Below are 24,935 nucleotides of genomic sequence, written 5' to 3' on the forward strand. Positions count from 1 at the left end.
AAGATCCCAAAACTTCTAGTTCAACCCTAAAGAAATTCAATGACATGTCTGAGGTCACTTAGACAGTGAGTGACATTGTAACACTTCCTGGAGTCAAGTCCTCTCTAGGCTCTACCTCTCCATATATGCCTCCCCTTTAGCCTACCCCCATCTGGTCCTTGCTCCTGTGACCCCTGCTGCTGAGCTCCTCCTTGCTTCTACTCCCCTTTCCTACCACAGGAAAGCTGGGTGCTTGATGAAAAAGACAAGAACTCAGCAAGGCTTTGAAGGAACACATCCAAGTTAAGTTCAGCACAGCAAGCACACAGAACGCATGCCCAAAGAAAATCTGGGTCATGAGTGCACTATCCCAAGCATCATCCCCTATTGTTGAGTCGTATTCAGCTCCTCATGATTAAGTCCATGGGGTTTTCTTGGCCAAGACACTGGAGTGGTTTGCCATTTCCTTCTCCAGTGTGTTCTCATTTTACAGATGAGGAACTGAAGCAAATAGGGGTTAAATGATTTGCCCAGAATCACAGAGCTAGTATGTGTCTGAGGTCAAATTTGAACTCAGGTCTTCCTGACTCCAGGTCAGGCGCTCTTTCTGCTACACCACTTAGCTGCCCTGATCACTCCTGATACGTTCTTACACTTTCTTGTTATTTAGTAAATACCTGTCTTAACGGCTAAATGGACAGAAGTAGACAGATAAGCTGAGAATAAAGTCACAGTACTTCACTATAATTAGGTATTTAAACCTTAAATTATGAGATAGCAGAACATGTTTGTTACAAAGGGCAATTTGCACCAGCACAAACATTTCCATTTTTACTTCAGGTGTCTCTCAGCTGTCCATTCAGGTGGAGTAATTACCTTGTCAGCAATGTCCTCCTCTGTACAGTCCATAAGATCCCGAGAAGTTTCCTCCATGGTTTCCACAGTCAGGTTCCCAGTCTGATGGAGATGTCTATAATAAGAAAAAAACATGCCAAACCAAAGGAAATACTGGTTCATTAGAAAGATGGAAAAGAAAGATCCTAGTTTAATAAATAGTTTCTTAAGCATTAGAATCTCCTAATTACTGAGTAAATGGAGAAGAAACCAGTTTATCCAGAGATGAAGCATTCCCTTAGGGCTAGACTCTTTTTGTATGAAAGAGAAAATGAACTTTCTCACTAAAATATCATTCTGTACAACCTTTCCAGCAACCTTTGGAATATCAAGTTCTTATTCTTCCAACTTGTTCTATTAGGTTGGTGGGATAAAAGAACTTTGTGCTCAGGTGTAATAAAAAATAACATGCATCTTATGTTATGAAATTTTCTCTTCTTACTTCTCAGACTAGTAAAATATTAATTTAAGCTAAAGGCACTTTGTACACAACCTTATCATTTAAATTTATCCTTAACATATCTGTCAAGTTGCTCATTTGAAAAGTGATATTTATACCTCAGTAGGGATGCCAGAGGGAGGTTACCAATTCTAAAAACAGCCCTACTTACACAAAGCTATGGTCATGTAATGTAAGAGAAAAAGCTGTATGAAGGAAAGCCCTGGAATCATAACTGATTCTGGCTGGAATTCCAGCTCTGTTACTTCTCACTCTATGTAACTTCCAGCAGATCATTTTTTCAGGGGCCACAGTTAGGTCATATATCAAACATCCTTGGGAGTATGGGGAATGAGTAACTACTCCCTTGTAGAATATGCTATAGAAAAGAAGAAGAAAGCTGGGCACGGTTTAACATGCATCCTAGATTCGGGGAGAACAGATTTCAAAAGTTCAAAATCCAGAGTCTATAGAGGAAGTTAGCAAGAATGAAATTTTGAAGACAAAGAGAAACAATTCTGATGAGGTTTAATTTAGAGTTCAGCAAGTTGCTCCTTTGCCTCCACAGAAGAATTTTTACTCCATCACAAGGAAGAGAGATTTGGGGAAGAGTCCTGTGATGGTAGTTTTCTAACCCTGTCATGATGCGAAATCTGTTTGGCTGTGGGATTTTTAATTTTGAGGAGCTAAACCAAACAGGTAGATGCTTCAGTATATAAGGCAAAGTTAAATCAGTTTCAGTGTAAGGTTATCATGAATAAATTCTGATTAAGAAATAATGTGGTACAATAAAAAGAAGACAGATTCAGAGAATACAGAGAAGTGAGTTTCAGACTGGGCCTCTGAGATTCACTTTCTATGTGTCCTTGCTCTTCCTCACACATGACCTTTTGTCTCACTTCCTATCTCCATGTTTTTGCACCAGCTATCCTTCAGTAGACAGCAAAACTCCTGCAGGGCACAGATTGTGTCTTATGTTTCTATTTTAACTTACTGATACTTTTTTTGGACACAGACATTTCCTGACACCCCACAAAATCTCCTTAAATCTTCTCCCCAAACAGTTAAGGAAAATATTCACAGAAAGGAAAGATATGAGCCTACAACTTTGATAACATGGTGCCACCACTGTCTGTTGTATTTGAACCAAACTTTATGGCTTCTCAGAGATGTCTTTTTTCTTTGTTGTAGTAATCAACATTGTTCTTTTGTCTCTCACTCTGAATCACTTCATTCAAGACTTGAATGACTGCTACATATTCATTACTTCTTAAACTGCTATAGTATACTACTGCATTCATACATTCAGCCAGTTCCCAATCACTGGACATAGATTCTATTACTTAACAACAACAAATGTATAGAAGTGTTTGTAGCAGGATTCGTGAACAGAAGAATCTATAAAATCATGTCCAACCCTATAAAATGGCTGAATAGACACGTTTCTTTTCAATGCCATTTAATTTAGCACGGTGGTGAATAAACAGAATGGATTCTCGGTGAAGACTTGCTAAAGGTAATGAATATCCCACTTTCCTGGGTTGTTTTGAAAGATTCTCATTTGCCTGAAATATGTCAAATATCTAAAAATGTTATCATATTTCTTAAATAGGATATATTATGACTACTTAAAAAGAACTGTAAATATTGTTTGCTTTGGTAATTGGTATAGTTCACTGATTTTCTAAATTTGATTTCTTCATAAAGATCCCAAATAAGAAAGCCAGAAAAAAGTTTTATATGCACCTAGACAGAAAGGAAAATTAATTTGGTTTTGCCATTTTTCTTAAAAGCCACATCATTAATCTGATCTTTAAAAGTCAGTTTTAAGTTATTTTCATGTGGAATTCAAGCTGTTTTTCTTTTAAAAAGGAATAATAATCACCCCAATCAACAAAAACTATAATGAATGATCATAATAATTCTAGTCCACAAAAAGCAAACACATGTCACAGAATCTCTAGCTTCTAAAGGAAAGCAGGTACACAGAAAGTCAAAGGTTTAAGACCTTGAGGTATCATAGAATGTTTCTTATAGCAGGCACATTTATCTATCTAAAGAGTCATTATAGCAACAATTCAGCCTGTTGACTAAGGGTTAAATGTTTGCTGAACTGATCTGGGTTAAAGGACCTAGGTTTGCATTTTCATTCCAGTGCTTACTATCTTGTTAGCTTGGCCAAGTCACTCCCAGAGTTAAGTCTCAGTTTCCTTATTCAAAAACAAAGTAGTTGGCTTATATGATCTCTAAGGTACCTTCCAATTTTAAACCTTATGATTATCAAAAGCCATGGTACAACAGTGCAGATTTTTGAGAAGTTTCCTTCTGAAAGGGAAAGAGTTGACCTCAACAATTACCTCATCCAATTTAAAGTAATCAACAATATGTCCCATCCTTTAATTAAGACTATTGTTTGATTGAACCAATCATAGGCATTAGTCTAAGTGCAAAAATGGCCTTGATCAATTTAGATATCCTTAAAAGTCATTGGATGAACTGCAGTGATGCTGCATGGAAGCACATTTGGATTTGTTGAGCACTCACTCTCTTGAAAGTTTAGATCCCAAGAGATTCAAATGTCTAGTAGCTTAGTGGTAGCTCTAACCAAGCACAAGAAGGAATCTGTTAGCAAAATACAGGAAGAAACATCTTGGCCTCATTCTTCTCTCCCTCCCTTGACCAGAGGACTACCTTGTGAACTTGAAAGGGTCAGGGGACTTGGGACTTTTTCACTGGCATCCTAGAAATTCCCTGGGACAGTAGCAGCTGATAGCAATGACAGACTGGACTCAATAAAGAAAGGTAGATTCAAGGCACTTTAAGCACCCCAAGTAGAAATGTTACTCTATATGAAGGGAACATCTTGAGGATGCCAGCAAAAGAACTTCTAGGATGTTGCCCTTTTGTTCTTTGTCACATGTACTCTCTAGTTTAAGTTCACTTTTTCCTGATCCTATATATACTAGTGAGAGGTGTGTCACAAATTTGGTGGTGAGAGAATACTTTGCACCAAGAGTTCATACTATAACACCTTGGCAAAATATCCTTTTCTAAAAACTAATTAATTATGCTTCACTGATATTAAGTAAAAACAGGGAGTTGGGGGGGGGGGGGGAGGGAGGGAAGGAAAGCACACTGTTTGGAGCTTGTATGCTATTAGAAAAATAGTCCCCCTAACCCTACAGGGCTACTTCTAGACTCTGAGGGGACAGAGAGCAGCTGAGCAATGGGACCTGACCTACTAGAATGAATAGAGATTAGGAAAGTATGTCCAGGGCTACTCAAATTGAATTTTTTCTTTAGGATTTACTTGGATAAAGGTGTTTATCAAGTCTACAAAAACTTGGTGTTTTTTTTTCTTAATCCAGTCTGTGTTTTGGTCCTTAGGGACCAGAGGGACAAAGGAAAAAGAAGCTTAAATTTATAGTTACTATACTGAAAATTACATCAAACAATTTTCCTTTTAAAGTTAAAGCTACTGAAAATAAAAATATACCTCTGATCTTTGATATATGAAATGAGTACTTTTGGTCTTTCATTCACTGGAGGAATATTTATTTATTCTTCATCTACAACTGGGAGACAGGTGAACTCTGAACCACAACCTGCCTGAGTTTCAGCTCCATCATGTATTATGGGTCAGTTTCCCCACAGATTAATCAATCTAGGCCCTGGTTATTTCTCCTTCCTGATAACCATATTTTCACTTGTTCACTAACATTTTTCCCACAGGGGTAGATAGAGACAAAACTCAAATGACTATCACCTCTTACTATTTGTGGACAGTTCTGGTAAAAAGAAGTGATTGGGAGGAGGTAATAGGAAAAGAAAAGAAATTGCAGAGATGGTCAGAATAAGGTTTTCAGATAGTCCTCGAATATCAGTTCTTTCTACTATTCTTATCTCTCTTGCCCACAAATAACTGAGAGTTCCCTTCACTTCAAAATCCTTAAAAGTAAGAATTTAATTCTTTGGTATCATTCCATTAACTGACTTAAATAAAACAAATGTTTTGATATCTTATGAATAATCAACTGTAAACTGACTATTTGTCTTAGGGAAGGCTGACATATAAATGAAATTACTCTCAACATGAAATTCTACTGATTATTTGCCTCTACGTTAGCGATGACTAAGCTTAACTCCAGGGTATCTCTGGTTATTGGAGAGGTGCTGCCTAACTAAAAAAAATCTTAATGATATTAATTTTAAAATTAAAATATGACATCTAGCCCCAATTAAACAATGACAGAGTACCATAATTTTTAAAAAATCAGTCATCCCTGCTGTAATGGTAAGTAAAGGTAAGGGGAAATCTATGTAAATCTTATTGCTTGTTGTGAAGTCAAATTAAATCAAACATGATAGATAATGGCAGACGGCCAAAGTAAAAAGAAACACCATGAAACCACATTCTAAACTCGCTAAGTCTTTTTACTGAGGTTTTCTACAGGACCCAAGAAACAATGTGGCATTGAAGCAAGCAGTCCTGGAGAGGCAGAAGATCCTGAGATGAATAGGAACTAAGAACGGAATGATATGTCATTCTATTATTTTCTATAGCTCTAGGCATACAGGTAGCAAACCTACAGTTTCAGTTCTTTTAGATTGTTGTGTTAAATTCTAAGGAAATTGGGAGTAAATGTTTTTGCTACCATTTTACTTGAGAAAATGTTTTGCAAGTAAGTTGTAACCAAATCCTTTAACACAAATGGGTTGAATTCAAGTCTAAACCAGCAGTACTTAGAAACATCTTATAAAACTTTTCCCAAATTAAACTAAAGTTTTAAAGTCCTCTTCAGTTTTCTGGTGGTCAGGGGTAAGGAATGAAAATATTTCTTTAGAAGGAAAAATTATGCACTTTAAATAACCATGAATTTTAGAACAACATTTCTTTGAAAAATGGATAACAAAGTATTTTCTTACCTTGCTACCTTCTTACTGGAGAGTCGTTTATTTGGACTGGGCAATGAACAAAAAACAACAGGAAAACAGAGTCAGGAAAACTGACAGAGAAAAGCGAAAGGAAACAGGAAATTCAAACTAGAGAGATATAGGGATAGGGACACATTCTTACCAAACGGTGTAAACACAAGCATGCATTACTCAGCTTTTCAGTGACAGTATCCATGCAAATCCTATGTTAGGCCCCCTCGTACAAATAAGCATAAAAAAGATTTTAAGAAATGCTCCGAGATGTCTGCAGTTATCACAAGCATTAACGGCTGGTTTAGTTTAGTTCTGAAACAAATCTTTACCCAAAATAGCAGTAACAAGTCCAAGTTAGTATAATTCAGTCTACTGGCTTTACTATATACTAATATAGTATATACTATACTATATACCTGACAGAATATTTGAAAGGCACTTAGTTTCAAGTAAAGTTTTCCAAATATTCTGGCTGTGAGAAACCAGGTAATCAGAATGGATAACAACACAGTCATAAAAACAAAAAAGTGAACCATGACTGGAGTGTTATGCTTCAAATAACTTACCAATTCAGAAGAATTTTATTTTAGTCTAACTTAACCAATGTTTTTGGTTTTTTTTCACAATCACTTGGGATAACTCTATAGTGGTTTTCTAATGGCTACTTGAAATATAGGAAACAGCAACATAATTTTACAGTTAGAACAGTTAACCATCTCTTAAAGACCATTATCCATTTACTTAAACCAAATGATTTTGTGAATCAGTCAGACAAGGTTTTCTTTCTCTCTTTAAAAAGAAATAAACAACCAACATTTCCCAGCTTGCCTTTCCCCTGGCTGGTACTGCTTCCCTTCTAAACCCATCTTTCGCCATTTAAGTGCTAATGTTCTACTCAATGCTTTAACAATGAATAATACTTACTCTAAGTCTAGCAATTTACTGATAGTTTCTTATTCTGGTATGTGTGAAAAGTTTGTTATCTCTAACAACTAGAAAGATGAAATCATGATTACGGGTATATTGAGAAGTTAGCTCTCCTGAAATTCATTTACATGAACAAAAAGACCCCCCAATCCTACATCATTCTTTGGCTTAATTATTTAAGACATAAATGATATGTGTCATTTATAAAGATGAAATAGCAAATTAATTTAAGGAATTTACTTAGATGCCTTTTTTTAAAACTTTACATGACAACTTTTCTACCAGCCTGCCTTTCCACCTTTCTTCTGACCATTAGCTAGACTCCCTAAATATAACGTCATCGAAGACTCAAGTGTAATTTACTTGCCATTCCATTAAAAGTCTTTGTTATTTAAGGCTGCAATTCTAAGTATATCACTTTTTAAATCTCAGTGAAATATAATTATTTCTGGAAAATGTCAATAAGTTGAGTGGGCTTTATAGCTATTTTTTGAGTTTGCAATAAGTGTTAGAATAGATCCTGAATATTCTGCAACAGAGTTAGACTAAATCATACTTTTTCTTCTTCAGTGTTCAGAATTCCAGCTTAGGACAATCATTTGTTTCATTCACACTTTTATTAAGCATCTGCTCTATATGCAATGCACTATATTAGGTACTTAAGGAGGCAAAGATTTTTTTCTTTAAAGGTTCCTGTCCTTCTAGGAAATTACAGTCTAATTAATAGCAATGTCTTTAATTTTCACTATGTATTCACTGGCAAAATATATTATTCCCTAGGATTTTATTATGAAAAAATCATTTACCTATTCCCATGAATTAAAACACTGTTTTGCCTAGGGGAAGATGTGGTTGAGAAGTGTTCTAATGCAAGCTAAGTGAGATTAATTTGAAAACCAAATTATATTAAATTAACCCAATTTACTTCTTATAAAGCTATGTTATTCTCTATTTCTATCCGCAGAATTTAGCAGAGCTTTTGTGTAAATAACTGAGTATTGTATAGTTGTAAACGAATGTTATTTATAATGGTGATCATAGCTATCTTGAGAGATAAGGCTCTAATTCAATGTTATTCCAAATGCGGTAAGAAAGGTTTATATCATTTTTTTTTAGTTATACATAGTATGGCATGGATGTCAACTTCAAACTCTAAAGGATGAGATGTAGAAGACTGCCTTCATATTCACTTTCAAAGGCAGCTGACATACCTAGGTTAGAAATTACTAAATAGCCTCTAGCATAGTGGTCTGAACACAGTAGAAGCTTAATACTCATTTGACGACTAAAGCAAATGGGTACTTTTGTCCTCAAACCAACTGTTCCAATTTCTATTTTCTTGATTTTCTGAGTGAACTTCTTTTTTTCTGCTAAGTCAATTTATTACAGTCATGGCATGACTAATTAACTAGGCCATGTTACCAGGGCACAGTGGACCTCAAGTTTGGAAGAACTGATTTCTAATTCTTTCTTTGATACTCACTAGCTATTCAACCCTCGGTAAATCTATTAACCTCCTTATCTATAAGATGGGAATAACAGGAACACTCAATAACAACACAGGTTTGTTGTAAAAGTCAAATGAGATAAAATATGTAAAGCATTCTGCAAACCTCAAGGTGTTATATAAATGTAACATTATTTTATGAACAACACTGGAGGAGGGCCATGTTCTCTTCTGCCTTCTATTTCTTTAATAGGTACTTACACCCAATGGATCAAATTCCTATTCTTCATGTTTCAGGTTTCCATAAATTTTAAATCCTATTGTCCATGCAAAACACTCATCTATCTACTACTCCTGTAGTCTATATAAGCCATCAGAATCACCAAGGGTTTGCTGATGAAATGCTAAACTCACAGAACTGTTGGAACTGAAAGAAACCATCTACTCTGTCCCACTTTATAGGCACACCCCCAATAATGTCACATCAATAATGCTATTAAAATGTTATAGGTAACTTCCCCTTCAACTTTCCTAACCCTGATGCTGCATCTTTGAGACAACAGTCTAAACCTGGCAACACAAGATCATAGATTTGGAGCTTAGAAGGGGACTCAGAAGGCATCTACAATTCACTTAGAAATTAGGAAACTGAGGCCCATATTAATTAAGTGACTTGCCCAAATTCACACAAGCAAATAATTGGCAGAGCCAAAATTCTAACCCAGATCCTCCAAATCTGTCATTCTTTATGTTATACTGTTATGAAGGCTCACTTCTTACCTCTAATTTCCCTCCCTTGGCCTACCAAACTGTTCCCCTACCTAGGCCTAACTCCAATTTTCCCTGCCTACCATTTGGTATAATGGTTTCCAAAAGGAGATAGTATTACCTACCATGGTCCTTGAACATGGCTCATCCAAATCCCAGTTCTACCAGCTTAGGTCAGCTATGGAATTAGCTATTTTTCTATAATGTTCTATTACCTAGTATCACTTTTTTCCAATCTATGCAATGAATGATATTAGGTAGAGTACACAATGAGAAATATGGCAAACAAATCCCAAGGCAGAAAAGCATCTTGCCTGAGGTTACGCAGCAAGTGCCCGCCAGAGGTGGGACTAGAATCCAAGTTTCCTGATTCCTCATCCAGTGCTCATCTCGTTATGTAACTCATTACCTCAATCCTCCCTCGGCCTGGTTGGTTTCTCTCCCAACAACAAGTAGTAAAAATATCCATATGAACTTAAATATCCATACTATTAGCACCCCTATTATCCAGCTACAACTTTTTCAACCCATTTTTAAAATGTCTTCACAAGTCTTCCTAAATAAATCATAGTATCAAAGTTAAGATTTTAACTTAAAAAAAATCCTTGGATGCTACTGGAAAAGTCAAGGGCTATAAATAATTAGGAGAAATTCACAGGTAGGCTATAATTAGACCTGGACAAAGCGCCAGTGTGTGGTGCGATCTAGATGAAGTTCTATCAGTTTAGTTGCTACTGAAGGTCAACAAGTGACTCCACCTTTGCCTAACAGAGAACAACAGCAACAAAAAGCATATAAGATAGACACTGGGAGGGGTTTCCAAAAACACAAAAAAGGAAAATATATAATATATATATATTTTAAAAAGCATCATGAATGACTTCTAACACTTTGCAGTCTGCAAGAATTTACCCTTATTTCAGGCTCAGTGTGCATGGGTTGATTATGCCTGAAGAGGATTCAGCATCATTAGCAGAAATGTTCTTGCATACAAAAACCTACATCTAAAACATTAACTGCAAGCAAGTTTTTTTGAAGTTGAGAAGGCCTGTAAAAGGACAAGGTCTAAAGAAATCTAACCTGGAGGTGTTAATACTGGGGAGGTTTTGATTTGAACTAGAGTCAGGGGTCAGAAATAGAGAAGAAAATATAATTCGTAAAAGAAAGAAAAAAAGAGTTGAATCTGGTACCACTGATTTGCTGCTGAAACTCAGACTTTTTCTTTTAAACACAGAAGATAAAAAAAAAAAAGCCAAATTTTTACGGTAACTGACCAAAGCCAAAGACAATCTTAGTAAATTCTATTCAAATCAAGATCTAATTCTGAGTTCGGATATATAAGAAGATTCCCTAGAGTTTCATGTAGACCAATTTTTTGCTAATAATAATAATGGCCAGCATTTATATAGCGCTTTAAGGTTTGCAAAACAGTTAAATGAATTAGGCTTATAATTATGTTGTATGCTAATTAGCCAGCTATTTAAATGAATCCTATCAGGAAAGATAAGTCCTTTTGTAATGTGAAGAATGAAACAGTTCAAATAACTGAAATAACTCCCTAATCTATCTGCTTGACAAGTCCAGATCTGCCTGTATTGGATTTACCTCAGTAGGACAGTCTAGTAACAACTGTTATCCCCAGTAACCGAGGAAAAAATGATTCTTAGACTGTATCAGGCAAGAAGAATGAAGAAAGGATGAATTCATTGAATACATGCAAAGGTGCTGGGTCAGGTGCAAAGGAAAGAGTCCCATCACCAGATATACTCTTCAGGTGTTCATGACCAGGGAGTCACAGGGTGCACCCTAAGTTATAGGGAGGCCACACTGGCTCACATTTTGATCAATTTAAACAGACTCTCTAAGATAAGAAAATGCCAAGTCAAGTAACTAAATAACAGACAATGAGCATATCATCCCTTTCTCCTTAGAGAAACCAAATGCCATGCCACTCACTGAACCAATTACCTATTCATTTCAAGATCATTCAGGCGAGCAGAAAGATCCTCAAGGCGGTTGATTTGTTTGTGGCACTGGCTACAGTAAAACTCAAACGCCTCATCAGTGAGAATGCTGTGCAGTTTCGCAGCAAGTGGGTTGGTACTAGAGAAATCAGAAGTGTCAGTTTAGGAGAAGAGTTTGGACCAGTACAGTTTATAGCTGTGGCTTTCATAAGTTTGTGTCTGAAGAATAACAAAGGAGCAAGTACACAAAAGCATTAGTGCGTCACAAAAATCATGCAAACGTTCATTTCTCCCAGTTGGAATTATATCTAGCTTATGTTCTCTTAAGCAATTATTTTTTGGGGGAAGGAGCAACATTATTACAGCAATGTGATATATAACCTGGTTTTGAGCAAAAAAGGAATTTATCAAAAGCATCTGTCCATTTTTCATAAGTTTTAATAAAATAAATATAAAAATAAAACACTCTGTGGTTCTATAACTTTATTTTTAAAAGACATGACAAGAAATAAAGAGGTGGACACTATCGCCCACTTTAGTTCTGCAGCCTAATATCTTTAATAGGCCCAATTATTCCTGATGGTATATACAGGATTAAAAACAAGCATGCCAAGACCTGCAGCTTCAGGATGAAGAAATCACCCTGGAGAATAATACATGAATAACCATTTATTAAGCATCTCCCATGCACCAAGCACTGTGCTAAGTGCTGGGGACACAAAAAGAGACAAAAGATAGTCCCTACCCTCAAGGTAGAGGGAATAGATGTATATGCATACACACATACACATGTGTGTTTTATACATATGATATAACACATATGTGTGTATATATAAAAATATGTGCACATATATACCCATACATATGTACACCCATACAGCTGTACTTCAGAAGACCTATCATTTCATCAAAGCCAGCATTCCTTCCACTCACTTAACAGATTATCTTCATGAATTTCTGTGGTCAAAGCTTCTGGAAAGACTCAATTTACTTGCCTGGTCCTTGGGTAGGAGGCATACACAGGCTTTCAGCTGGCTTGTACTCTGTCAGTACAGACTGAGAACCCAGATCTAATGCCATGCCATGATGAGTCATCAGTATGGGACTTTGGTAAAAGATTACATATAGCATAGCATAGAGGGGCACACATATAAAATAGCATCTGAGACTCATAAAGGACTTTACAGTGTGTATGAAAGCACTTTAGAGACAAGAATCCTGTAAAGTATTAAGAGAGAGCATAAGATCATATACGGAGAGCCAACAGGGACCCTAGAGGAAACTGAAGCCCAGGGGTGTTAAATGACTTGGCCAAAGTCATAAAGGTCATGTCAAAGGTGGGACCTGAACCAAGGTCCTCTGCCTCATTACTGGATGAGAACACTGAGGCAGGGAAGTTAAATGACTTATGCAAACTCTCATAGTTGTTAAGTGGGGCCAGGATGTAGCCCCTGGCCTTCCAATTCTCAATCCATCCTATCCTCTACATCACAACTGCCATATAAACACATATACATACACATGCATGTAAGTAGGGATGGATGTGTGTATTTATAGGGTAGGGGGAGGTAGCTAGAGTGCTGCAGTGTACAGAGAGCTGGCCTTGAAGCCACTAAGACCTAAGTTCTGGTCCCACCTGTGACACGCACTGTTGGGTGATGATTGGTAAGTGACTTATCTGCCCAGAGACCCAAGCCCCTCTCCAAGACTCTTAAGTTGAACAGCCACAGATGTCTTTGGTTAGAATGATTTTTTAAAATGGAAGTTCCCTACACCAATAAAATCACAGGTCTAAATTTTTTTAAAGAGATAATTGTAAAGTCTTAAACTTATATACATTTCATATTTACAAGATGGGTGAGGTATAGCTGGTCTGAAAAGGATCAGGATTTAGTGGACTTCAAACTCTATGTAATAACTATATAAGCCAGCAGCTTGAAATGGCAGCTGAAGAGGCCAATGTCATCTTAAAAGAAATGCAATTATAAGGATAAGGGAACCAGTCCTCCCACTGCACTGTACACCAAAGTACTGGGTCTCTACTGTCATGCTCTCAATTTGGAAATGGTAGGAAACATTTGCCCAGAGGGAGTTCCAGGTTTGTCTCTGTATCTCTAGTACCTAGCCCAGTGCCTGGCACATCATAATCATTTAGGAAATACTTGATGAATAGTTAAAGAAACTGAGGATCTTGAGTATCTAGCAGGGAAGGTATGTGGGACATGACAATTGTCTTTATGTACGTGAAGGGCTGTCAGGTGGAAGAGAAAATCAACTTCTATTGGGCCACAGAGGGCAGTAACAAACAATGAGGAGAAGTTTCAAGGGAGGGCAGAGGTCAGATCAACATCAAGAAAAATTTCCAAACAGTTCAAATGGTTAGAAATGGACAAAAGTGGAAGGGGCTGCCTTGGGAGTGGTAAGTTCCCCTTCATGGGAGCTCATAAAGATCACCTTTCTGGTGTATTGTAGAGGAGACTACTGTTCAAGTACAGATTAGATTGGATGACTTTGAAGTCCCCTTCAACACTAAGATTCTGTAAACCTGGCTCCAGCATCTGCTTGTGGGTCTGCTCTACAACAATCAGTCTAATTAAGGAGAAAGAGGCTCATCACTACATGACTGGCCACAGCAATTAATGGAAACTGTTTGCTAATGCACTGAAGGTTTTCAATCTGCATCAAAAGAAGGAATACTCACACCAAGAAAATGGATCTTCTGAAGAAGTAATACTTTAGAATTAATTTTTAAATTAATTGGTTTTTTCCAATCAATGAAAATCTTTCTTTCTCCACCCTGCCCCACTTACTGAGAAAGAAAGAAAAAGAAAAGTTTTGTCATAAACATATATAGTCAGGCAAAACAAATTCCTGATACTAGCCATATCTAAAAAAAAGTCTCACTTTGTACTGCGAGTTCATTACGTCTCTGTCAGGAGGAGAGTTTAATCAGAGAGCTGGTCTGTTTAATCATGAATTCTCTGGAATCAACTTTACAGCTACTTCAATAGTTATTGTATAAATCAATAATATTAAAGATCTATAAGGGATTGTTTTGTCAATTCAACTACATTAAATTAAAAAAATCAGAATGTTTTATTGCTATGAATCATATGCTAATTACCTATAGCTGAATTTCAATTGAATTTTCAATTTTATAGAGTATGCTGATAACCATTTGTTAATGGGCAATGAGGACTACAACAGAGTAGAGTATATCTGGGTTATCTTCAAACACAATACCTTTTGGAAGCCACAAGCTTAATATAAATGATAGTTAATATTGAAATATAGTTTCATATAGAAGTTATCCCTAAACAGGAAAAAAAAAGGAAATATCACACAAAAGGAGAGGAAGTAGAATGAGCAAACAGAGGTAGACTATCAAAATAGTAGCATATTTTACAGGATATACTTGAGCTCTCTTAGTCATATAAGCTAAACAAAATTCTATAAATTGCTTTATACTCTCATAAAATATACAGTAGAAGAAAATAATGTTTAAAATGAACATACGTTAAACAGGTAAGACATGAAATCTGGACCATACTGCATTGTGTTGTTTTCTCTTAAGTGTGACAGAAAAAAAAATTTCTGGTGTTCTCTAAAAGGAAATGTATTGTAGCAACACTATGATAACAGGAATATTATTTCAGCAGTAAAAAGTGAAAATATTATTTCAAGAAAGATCTCAAAACCACTACACATAACACAACACAGGGAAAAACAAGATAAAACTTATCTGTTTCAGCTATTCCTAAACTAGAATTTATATTTCTAGTTGATATTTCCCCAAACCCCCAAACTAATTAGAACTACCACAATAAAAGCAATTACTTTTATCTGTACTAATTTTACCATTCGAATTCTAAACTCGGTTTCATTTTAAAATCATTACACATAGAAACAATTTAAGTGAGTGATGAAAATACTCATTATATTCATGGGGAAGAAGGGTTGTCACAAGTCCCCATGATATCACAAATACGTTTATAAAAACAATGGGTACTTCATATCATAAGAGGACAGAAAGTAGACTCTTAAGTTCTTATATACCTCTGGTACATTGAAAAACAAAAGCCTAGTAAAATTATGTATTAGAGCTAATTTTTCTTTCCTTCTCTCAAGGTACTGACATCCCTATTTCCAAATATCACCTTAAAATTTCTCTTCCTGGCACTTATGAGCTGACAAGGCCAAGTGAGAAAAGCTTCATTTTTCTTACAAATAACATTATAAATGCAAATAATTAGCATTTCTTGGGTACTCAAATAAAATAAAAATTGCATAAAAATATGAAAAGTAACCAGAGAAAAAGCTAAAAAACTTATATATGAATTCCTCAGTTTATGTCCCTGATTGTTCTAAGACTCAAGGATTTTGTACTGGACTCTATAGAAAGCACTACATAGTCAACAATAGAGAAACAAAACCTTTAACACTTATTCTTTTTATGGTCTGAAGTAATAATCTATCCCATCACACTGTCCCACACTTATTTTTGTTTAACATGATCATGACTTGATATATCCAATTTAAAATGCTTAAAGGTTTTCTGTTTAAACACATGAAATTTTGTTCTTAGTTAAAATAGCTCAACATTGAGGGGAAATGCCATTGTAGTCGCCATGTGACTTTTAGGTCAGTCTCTAATTAAGCCTGGTACTCCACTACTGCTGAGCTTCTCTTCTTAGGTCATAAAACCTAGAAAAAAGCTTTTACATGAGAAAAGAAGAGAGGCAATAAAGTAATTTCCAAGTTCCTGTCACTTCCAACAAGTAGAAGGAGGAGTTTCCTGACTCTCCATAATCTCAAATCCTCCCAGCTCTGCCGATGACTTGCTTTGTGCAAGTCACTTAACCCTTGGTGAAGCAACCAGTACCACAACATGGGAGACACAAGGGCTGAACTTAAAAGCCTACATAAAGTTTTTTTTTAAGGGTAAGGCCACTGTCTACTTGCTAAGGAGAGTTCCATGAGATTAATAACAAATTTGTGAGCAATGAGCTGGAGGTTTTATATATTTTTCCTAGTCCTACCAATTTTTGGCAGAGACACAATTTTCTAACAGACCAAATTTAACAATATTCATAATTCCAACCCTCCTCTTCTAGAATCCATTTTAGGAGAGCATAAATGTTTCTATGGAAATGGATTACTAGATAGCAGCATATTCTCCAAAGTGGGAAGGAAAAACAAAAATACAAATTAAAAAATTTTTAAATACCAGGGAAGTTTCATGACAAGTAAATAGAAAATTATATAAAGTGCTGAATTACTTTCAGGTTTTAGACCTGGTTCATTTTAGGACTTGTGAATAATATTTGCCCTCCCAAACAGCACTGTAGAAAAATCTTAGGCAGTCATGGTTCAAAATCCTATCTTAAAATTTTTACTTTGTTGAAGGCATAAAGTGTTCCTGTTACCAAAAACACAGAAGGAACAGGGAATTTGGAAAAAAGAATTGATTTTTATGGACATGCTACTATCTTATAATCATACCAATTAAATCAGAAATAATTTAATTGCATTTTCTCCAACTAGAAAGTTACAGAGTTTACTATAACTAGTAATAAGAGCTGAGTACATATGATAATGTAAAACTTTAAACATGAAATGTTAAAACTCCTTCCTTATTTGGCCCCTAAAAAAGCGATTTTTAGCTACGTATATAAAAGTCTTCAAAGACAACTATGTCCATATTACAAAATACATATGCATATGTATGTGATATACATATGTTACCTAAGGACTTTTGAAGGGTCATTCCTAGAATGTTAAAAGTACCAGAAATAAGGTTCATGATCAGATATAATAACAGGAAATGGGAATGGAAGAGCCTATACAATGCTACTAAACCCAAAGAATCTTATGAAACCAGTAATCCAAAACAAAAGTGGCTCTTTGGTACATAGTTATAATATGATTAAAGATTAGGAGTTTATAAATACGTTGTTTCAAAGCAGTAAAATGCTATATTATTATATTTAAGCCTTAAAATTTTGTGAAAATCTATAGACATAACTGGATGAGTGACTCTTCTGTCAACTTTTACTCTGTATAGTAGTAATGTTTCAAAAGATCAGTTTAATTATTCTACATTTTCCCCTCTTACAAACCAAAAAGGCAAAAGCATCCCTGGTGATTAAAGATAACAAAATCAGGAAATATAAAAGCACAACACCACTACTGACGTGTTTTTACCTGGGAGACAGAAAAGAGCTGCTAAAGCTGGCTTCTCCATTACACAGATTATCAGAAAACAATTCCGCCTCATTCCCTTCTCCATAATCTTCAAAATGCTCCTCCCCACTAATCACAGTAACGATGGAGTGGTTGTTCAGGTCTGAGCTCAAGGACAGGTCATGTGGGTGGGATCTAAAAGAGCAAAGAACAAAAAGATAAGGAAGCATTACTATTCTAATGAGGAGCTCTATTGGAACAAGTACTGAAAAAACTTGGGTTTCTTACGACTGAAGAGACAAGAGAAAATGGTCACTGGCAAGGTCAAGAAACAGACATGGACGCAGTCAACGACACTAAGAAGAGTTAGGTTTTTAACTGCCCACTCAGTATGCTTTTCATTATTGCATAATGTCACCTAACATAATTACCTTTTTATATCTCTACCAGGTAAAGGTGAGCTTTGAAATCTTTGTCTCTGAAAATCCACAGAATCTTCATAAAGGTCATTCTAACTGAAACAATTTTTAAAAGACCTGATGTAATCACAGTGGGTTCAATGCTTGTTCAAGGCTAACAGCAGAGTACAGAGGAGGTTACAAATTATGCAGCTGTGTATCCACCACTACTGAACATGACTTAAAATGTTTCTATTGCCTTTAAAATACGTACTATTATTAACAAATCAAAGGATTACGCTCGATTAACTTTTAGTATTTTGAAATCTTTGCTTGAATAAAGAAATAATGAAACAGAATATGATCACATTTAAAATGTTATGAACAATACAATTAAAATTCAATTTTCACCTGATTCCAAACTGTCTCTGTAATCCAAGATCCTTATGTAATAATGTGCTGTCCTCAGTGTTAACAAAAGAATAAAGTGCTTCTTTCTAATAGCAAAGGTCGGAGAAAACACTCCACTTAAACATGTTATTTCCTTTTGTTAAAATTAAGCTTTTGTTTTAGAAACATGCTAGTTCTTGGAAAGAATTTTCAAAGTATGCCCATATATATGAGTATTTAGTAAGACAGTGTTTCCCAACCCTTTTGAGCATGAGGATTCTTTTACAAAATTTTCATTTTTAAAGAGGAACTATCAAGAGAAATAATGAATTAACCATATAAAATAAGGAATAAATACTTAAGGAAAACTGTTAGCATTCAACAGCAAAAGTCTAAATGAATTAACAAAGGACAAAAACAAAAACCACTTTTCTTTGGAGCTTTCTTTCCAAGTCAATAGTTTGTCTACCTTTGAATTTTTATTTGTTTTTTTTTAATTATAATTTTTTAATGTTTAACAATCACTGCCATACAATTGAGATTTTATCCCCCCAACATCTACCCCCCACTACCCCCCACCCTCCCCACGACTGCATACAATTCCGTATAGGTTCTACTTTTTATTTGTTTTTTTACACAATTACAGCCAACGAATCATAAATTTAGAGCTGGGAGGGATCTTGGACATTATGAGCTAGGTACTGGTAGCCCATTTACTGGATGAGAAAGAAGATGTTAAGTAATTTGCCTTCAAAACAGATGGTTGGTTTGTGGCATAGCCCACAACCTAGGTCTAGTGGTCTTTATTAATATGGATGTGTTTTTGTGGGTCATTTCTTTTTTATTGAGGTTATTAGATTAATCAATTTATTAAGTGTCTACTACATGCCAGGCATAATACTAGGCACTACAGATACAAAGGCAAAAATGAATGGTGTCTGCCCTGAAGAGCTCACACTCTAACAAAGAGATATTTATGTACAATTTATGTACATTAGTAAGTACTGGTAAAAATACAGACAAAATGGATACAAGTTCTTTGAGGTGTGTGTGGGGGGGAGTGGGCACTAGGAGCCAGGAGGATCAGGAAAGGTTGCTTTGTAGAAAAGGTGTCACTTGAGTAATTTTGAAGGACACAAGAATTCTTGTCTTTGGTTGAGGAGGTAGATGTGAATGGAGGTTTATTCCAGACAGGGGGAAGAACAAAGCTAGGAAGCAGAGCATCATGGGAGAACATAAGAAGGCTGCTTGGGCTTGATCCTAGAGACTGACTGGAAAACTCTCAATTCAGTTCATGTGTTCATGTTCATTATGCCAGGTATTAGGGATACAAAGAAAAAAATGGAAACAGATCCTGCCTTTAAGGAGTTTATGTTTTACTGGGGTAAAACAACATGTACACAAAGAAATAAAAAGAAACAATACTTTTTTGGGGGTTTAGCCTTTTGGGTTTATTCACATAGCAAATTTCTGATGAGGAAATGCCCCCCACCAATGCTGATGTGTAGCTGCTGCTAATTTCTCCTTTTAGAGACTTCCCTGATGGCATCAACAACGTGCCCAAGGTAACATAGCCACTATAAGGTTTGACAGGATTTGAATCCAATTTTTCTTGGCTCTAAGGACGGCTTTCTACACAGAATTCCTTACTGCCTTGAATGCAAAATATATATCAAATAAATACAAATTTTAAATAGATAGAACACTGATCAAGGGAGAGGTTAACATAGCACATGTTGTGAGGTGTGGATCCAAACCTTTTTTATACACACAGTTATATGCAATTTTCTCAGTCATTCTTACTGAATAATGATTCTCTTCCTTAACACTTTTTAAATAAGATACTAATCTTTTTATTTTTAAAACTTAAAAAAATTGGATGACTAAGAGGAATGATATTTTTACTTATGAAAAACAATATTGGAGAAAAAGTTAGTGGATTTGGTTATATAAAAATAGTTTGCACAACAAAAAGCCATTAAAGGAAAGGAAAAATAAAAACTACATGATCATATAATTAAGTGAAAAGAGACTGATAAAATTGACTGATAAGAAACTGATAAAAAAGAATTCATTTATGTTAGTAGATAATTTTAAAATATAAAAATGGAAGGACTTTCTATAATATGGCAAGTATATACTTGAATCCATGAACTACTATTATATACAAGAAACATTAGAACCTTTCTTAATAAAAATAGCTGTTAAATAGGCATATCTACTTTAGTACTCCCAAAATTTTTGGCAGTAATAAATTACTTTAATAAAGTACAAGGATGTAAAATAAACCCACAAAGTCATCCACATTCCTATGAAACACCAGTAAGAATCAACAAAAATTGAGAGAGAGAGATATACTTTATGGTAATTACAAAATACACCAAGTATTTGGGCATTAACTTATCAGAATGTATGAAAAATCTACACTAAAACAATTTTTAAAATGATTTTTGACAGAAATCAAGGAAATGCTGAACAAATGAAGGACTACTTCCCTATTCGTGGATAGATTAGGAGACAGCTAACTGAGGCAGTAGACAAAACAGTCCTAGACTTGGAGACAGGAAGGTCTCAGTTTGAATCCTGGGTCAGACATTAATTGTGTGATCTTGGGCAAGTCACTTAACCTCATGAACAAAATGGGGATAACAGCAGCAAAAAAGGTCGTGAGGATCAAATGATATGTGGAAAACACAAGCCTTCAAACATATAAATGCGGTCAACTACCAATAAAAATGTCAACACCTCACAAATTAATGTATAAATTTAATGCAATCATTTGTTAATTCATAGAATTAGAGAGTCGTAATAAGGAAAAATAGATAAGCAAAGTATCAAGGAAAATTATGAAAAAGAAAACTTGTAAACAAAAACTAGACTATCATACTGTAAAGCACTACTTATCAGAACTGTCTGGTACTAAAAAAAAAAGAAAATAGGGAAGTGGAAAAGAATACAAAGCTGCAGAATAACTAAATGCCCAGGGCCCTATCTACTATGCCACTTAGCTGCCCAGAATGAGTAAATGTATATGAAAGGTTAGTATTTGATTTTAAAAATGCTGAGGAATAAAAATCATTATTCAATGTAACTCCAAGGAATAGAGAGATGATGGTTTCGCTGTACTCCGATTTGGTCAGACCTGATGTGGAACGCTGTGTTTAGCTTGGGGTGCTACCAGCAAAGTATCCAGAAAAGAGGAACCAATGTGGTGAAGGGCCCTGGATCTATCTCCTGGGAGGATCTGGTCAGCGGAATACTCAGCGGGGACAGAATCTGAAGGGCCATCATGTGGAGGGGGGATGAGATATGTTCTATTTGTCCTCAGAGGGCAGATGTTTTAGAGGGCAAGTTAGGCTTGACTTCAGGATAGACTTCCTGACAATGAGAGCTGTGTCAAAGTGGGATGACTGCCTCAACAAGTGGAGCATGCCTCTTCCCTGAATGTCAAAGTAGAGGCAGTACAAGTGCTTGACAAGGACATGACTGAGATTCATTTTGTGCAGAGGTTAGACGACGTGGCCACTCAGTACTCTTCCAACTCTCAGATGCTATAATTCTGCAAAAGAGGTTGGGTGGAAATTTCACAGGCCCAAATTCAAAGAGAATTGAAATGTTTGTGACTTCAGAGTTACTATAAAGAAAATTAAAGATCATTTATTTCTTGAGAGGGTCTAGTTTTTGTTCCAAGACTACTCCCCAAAATTAATGGAAAATCACATAATATTGGGTTGTTATCTAATAATCTTACTAAAATGGCAAGAGTTCCAAAACACTATCATGAAAAATTTATTCAAAAAGATATTCACAAAATCTTCAAGAAACAAATAGAAACAAATCTAAAAGTAATTTTTGAAATTTTTCATTTGAATTGAATAATCTTTACAATATATGCCACTGGCTGCTTCTTAAGTAAGTTTCAAAATTCAAAAATGTCTCTAAATAAACTCAAATTTAAAATCACTGATTTAAAGCTGGAGGGGACCTTACAGGTGATCTAATCCAATCCCTTCATTTTATAGATGAGGAAATTAGGACTTAACAAGATTAAATGACTTGACTAAGAATACAAGGGTAGTAAGAGATTTGAACTCAGATCCTCACACCAAACCCAGTCCTCTTTCTTCTATATCATACAGAGATCAGACTAGGGGGTAGGGAGGGTTAGACATTTTAGACTCTGGTAGACTACACCTATTTAGGGTACTATACTTGTGGAAGAACAATGAGAAGCTGAGGCATGTCCAATGGGGAGCAACCAAGATCACGAAGGAACTAGAAGTTACGACATGACAATTGGAAGGAAGTGGAGATATTCAGCCTTGTACAGACAAGACTCAGGGAGAATATGACAGCTGTGTTCAAGTGCCTGAAAGACAGCTACAAGGAAGAGGAATTGAATTTGTCTTGCTTGGTCCCAGTGGGTAGAAATGACAGAAAAGTAGATTTTCGTATAACATAAGAAAAAACTACCTAACAACTACAGTAACCTAAAGTTGAATGGGCTGCTTCTGACTGCAGTGGGTTTCCCTTTACTGGAGTTCCTTAAGAGGAGACTGAGAGCCACTTTTCAGGAATAGAGGGGATTCTCCAAGAATGAATTGGACTAAATTGCCTTGGATAATCTCTTCTAACGCTTTGCCTTCTGAGTGACTTCGTATTCTGACATTCTTTTTTCATCTTCTCTTCAAACGAATTCAGTACATGTTTCACAGAATGCCGAATATAGGAAAAGAACTGCATTGGTATGAGGAAAAACTGATACTTAGGAAGGACAGGGTCCCTTCTCTCATAATGTCTGTAACAAGTGATTTGCTTAATTCTATTCCATTATTTAATCCAAAGTGTATTTGAGCTGTAGAATTTTGTGAAAGCATTTTAAAGATAATAAATTAGAAAATTACAATGCAAGAAACCAAAATCTTTAGCATCAGTTTCTTACCTTGTTATATTTATTTATTCTTTTTCTCACCCTACACAAATACTTCTCCCTGATCACCACCAAGTTAAAATATGGAATATATCTTTTAAGGATCAATTTTCAGATATATGAAACTTTATGATATGATGGTATGAAAAAGAGGAATATTCTCTGGATTCTGTCATATATTTTAATGGCTTGCTTACTTAAAAGCAGCACTTTCTTGTGGTCTTGCTCAGTAGGTAATTATATTTTGAGAACTGATCATTATGAAACTATACATTTTCAGGAGAGAAAAGCACAGCTAATTTTATTTTGTAAATAATCTAAGTAACACTAATTGGTAACATTCCTATAGGGCAGTCTTGGGCTAAGAAGTGGAAGATAACACTCAATCTTCCCTTTACTAAAAAACAAATAAAAAAAATTTTTTTCCTTTTTTTTCTTTTTTTACCTTTCTTTTTCTCCAAAGAAATTTCTCTTCCATTAAACTATCATTTTCAGGACTGAATGAATCATTTTAAGATTATGCTTCACTGGCTCATGTGATCATAGATTTAGAATGTGAAGGAAAGACATCATCTAGTACAACCCTCCTTATTTTGTGGACAAGAAAATTAAAAAAAATTGTTTCCTCCAAAAAGAAAAAGAGCCTTAACCAGGGTCACACAAATACAAGAAGCAGAGCTGGGATTTAAACTCAGGTTCTTTCAATCCAAATGCACTACTCTTTCCTGCCATGACTGCAGGGCTTTGCAGAAGCCCCCACTGGGAGCCCTCAGTTTTGCTTACTCTGCCAGAAGCAGACCCTAATCCACTGTTTCTGCTGTCAACCCCAGCGTCCAGTCTAGCAATCCATGGCCACCACCATTTTAACATCAACATCCATAATGAGCACCTGGACTGAGATACTTTTCAGCTAACTAGACAATGTTCCAAGATAGTAGATAACTTAAATGCTCTGAGCAATGGAAGGAAGGGCTGTGGTTACAAGGGAACATGCTTTCTCAAAATCATTCCTGGGTTCAAATGCCAGGGTTGTAACTTCGCATGCCATAATGACACAGTTGGCAAGTTCATCTATGGGAAGAAATTTGTTGATGAGAACTTCATCCTGAAGCACACTGGACCTGGCATCTGGTGCACTGCAAATGCTGTGCCCAACAGAAATGGCTCACAGTTTTTCCTCTGTAAGGTTAAGACTGACTGGTCGGCTGGCAAGCATGTGGTCTGTGGCCAGGTAAGGGAAGGCCAGAACATCATGGAAGCCATGGATCACGTCAGATCCTAGGATGGCAAGACCAGAAAGAAGTCAACAGTTGTTGACTGTGGACAACTCCGGGGAGTTATTCTGGGTTTTTTGTTTGTTTGTATTGTTTTTTGGCTTCATCACCAAATACTCCTCTGGAGCTAGGAAGAGTACCCTTACACCCTGTCTATTCTCGTACCCTACAATCCTGGTGCTCCCATTTGTTGCAATTCTTTTTGGATTACATTTCACTTTTCCTTCCCCAAGTCTGGCTAAACTGCAAAGTTAAATTTATAATTAAGAAATAAAAGCTAACCTACAAAAAACAATCTATCATTTGTTCTTTCCACTGATTCAGATCATAATCCCTCCACACCTCAGTAGACTATCTTATGAAATGCAGTGTCTAAAAAATAATCATCTCATGACCAATTTCCTGACAGTAAG

General features: G+C 35.8%; 1 protein-coding gene and 1 pseudogene across 4 annotated transcripts in view; one reads left to right on the plus strand and one right to left on the minus strand.

Annotated features, from left to right (window-relative positions):
• Positions 1–24,935, minus strand: part of RAB11FIP3 (RAB11 family interacting protein 3) — a 153,915-nt gene that overhangs the window by 29,013 nt on the left and 99,967 nt on the right. For 2 of the 4 annotated variants that reach the window (XM_072601706.1, XM_072601727.1), the window contains 3 exons: positions 17,552–17,725; positions 6,239–6,274; positions 856–949 (listed from right to left, as the gene is read on the minus strand). In XM_072601706.1, coding sequence (XP_072457807.1) covers positions 856–949; positions 6,239–6,274; positions 17,552–17,725 — 304 coding nt within the window. Of the gene's footprint in view, positions 1–855; positions 950–6,238; positions 6,275–11,351; positions 11,487–17,551; positions 17,726–24,935 lie in introns of all 4 variants that reach the window. The other 2 variants (XM_072601720.1, XM_072601714.1) reach the window with 2 other exon arrangements.
• On the plus strand, positions 17,839–24,653 carry LOC140528961 (peptidyl-prolyl cis-trans isomerase A-like; annotated as a pseudogene).

The sequence above is a fragment of the Notamacropus eugenii genome, chromosome 1, assembly GCF_028372415.1.
Source record: "Notamacropus eugenii isolate mMacEug1 chromosome 1, mMacEug1.pri_v2, whole genome shotgun sequence".
Taxonomy (NCBI): Eukaryota; Metazoa; Chordata; class Mammalia; order Diprotodontia; family Macropodidae; genus Notamacropus; species Notamacropus eugenii.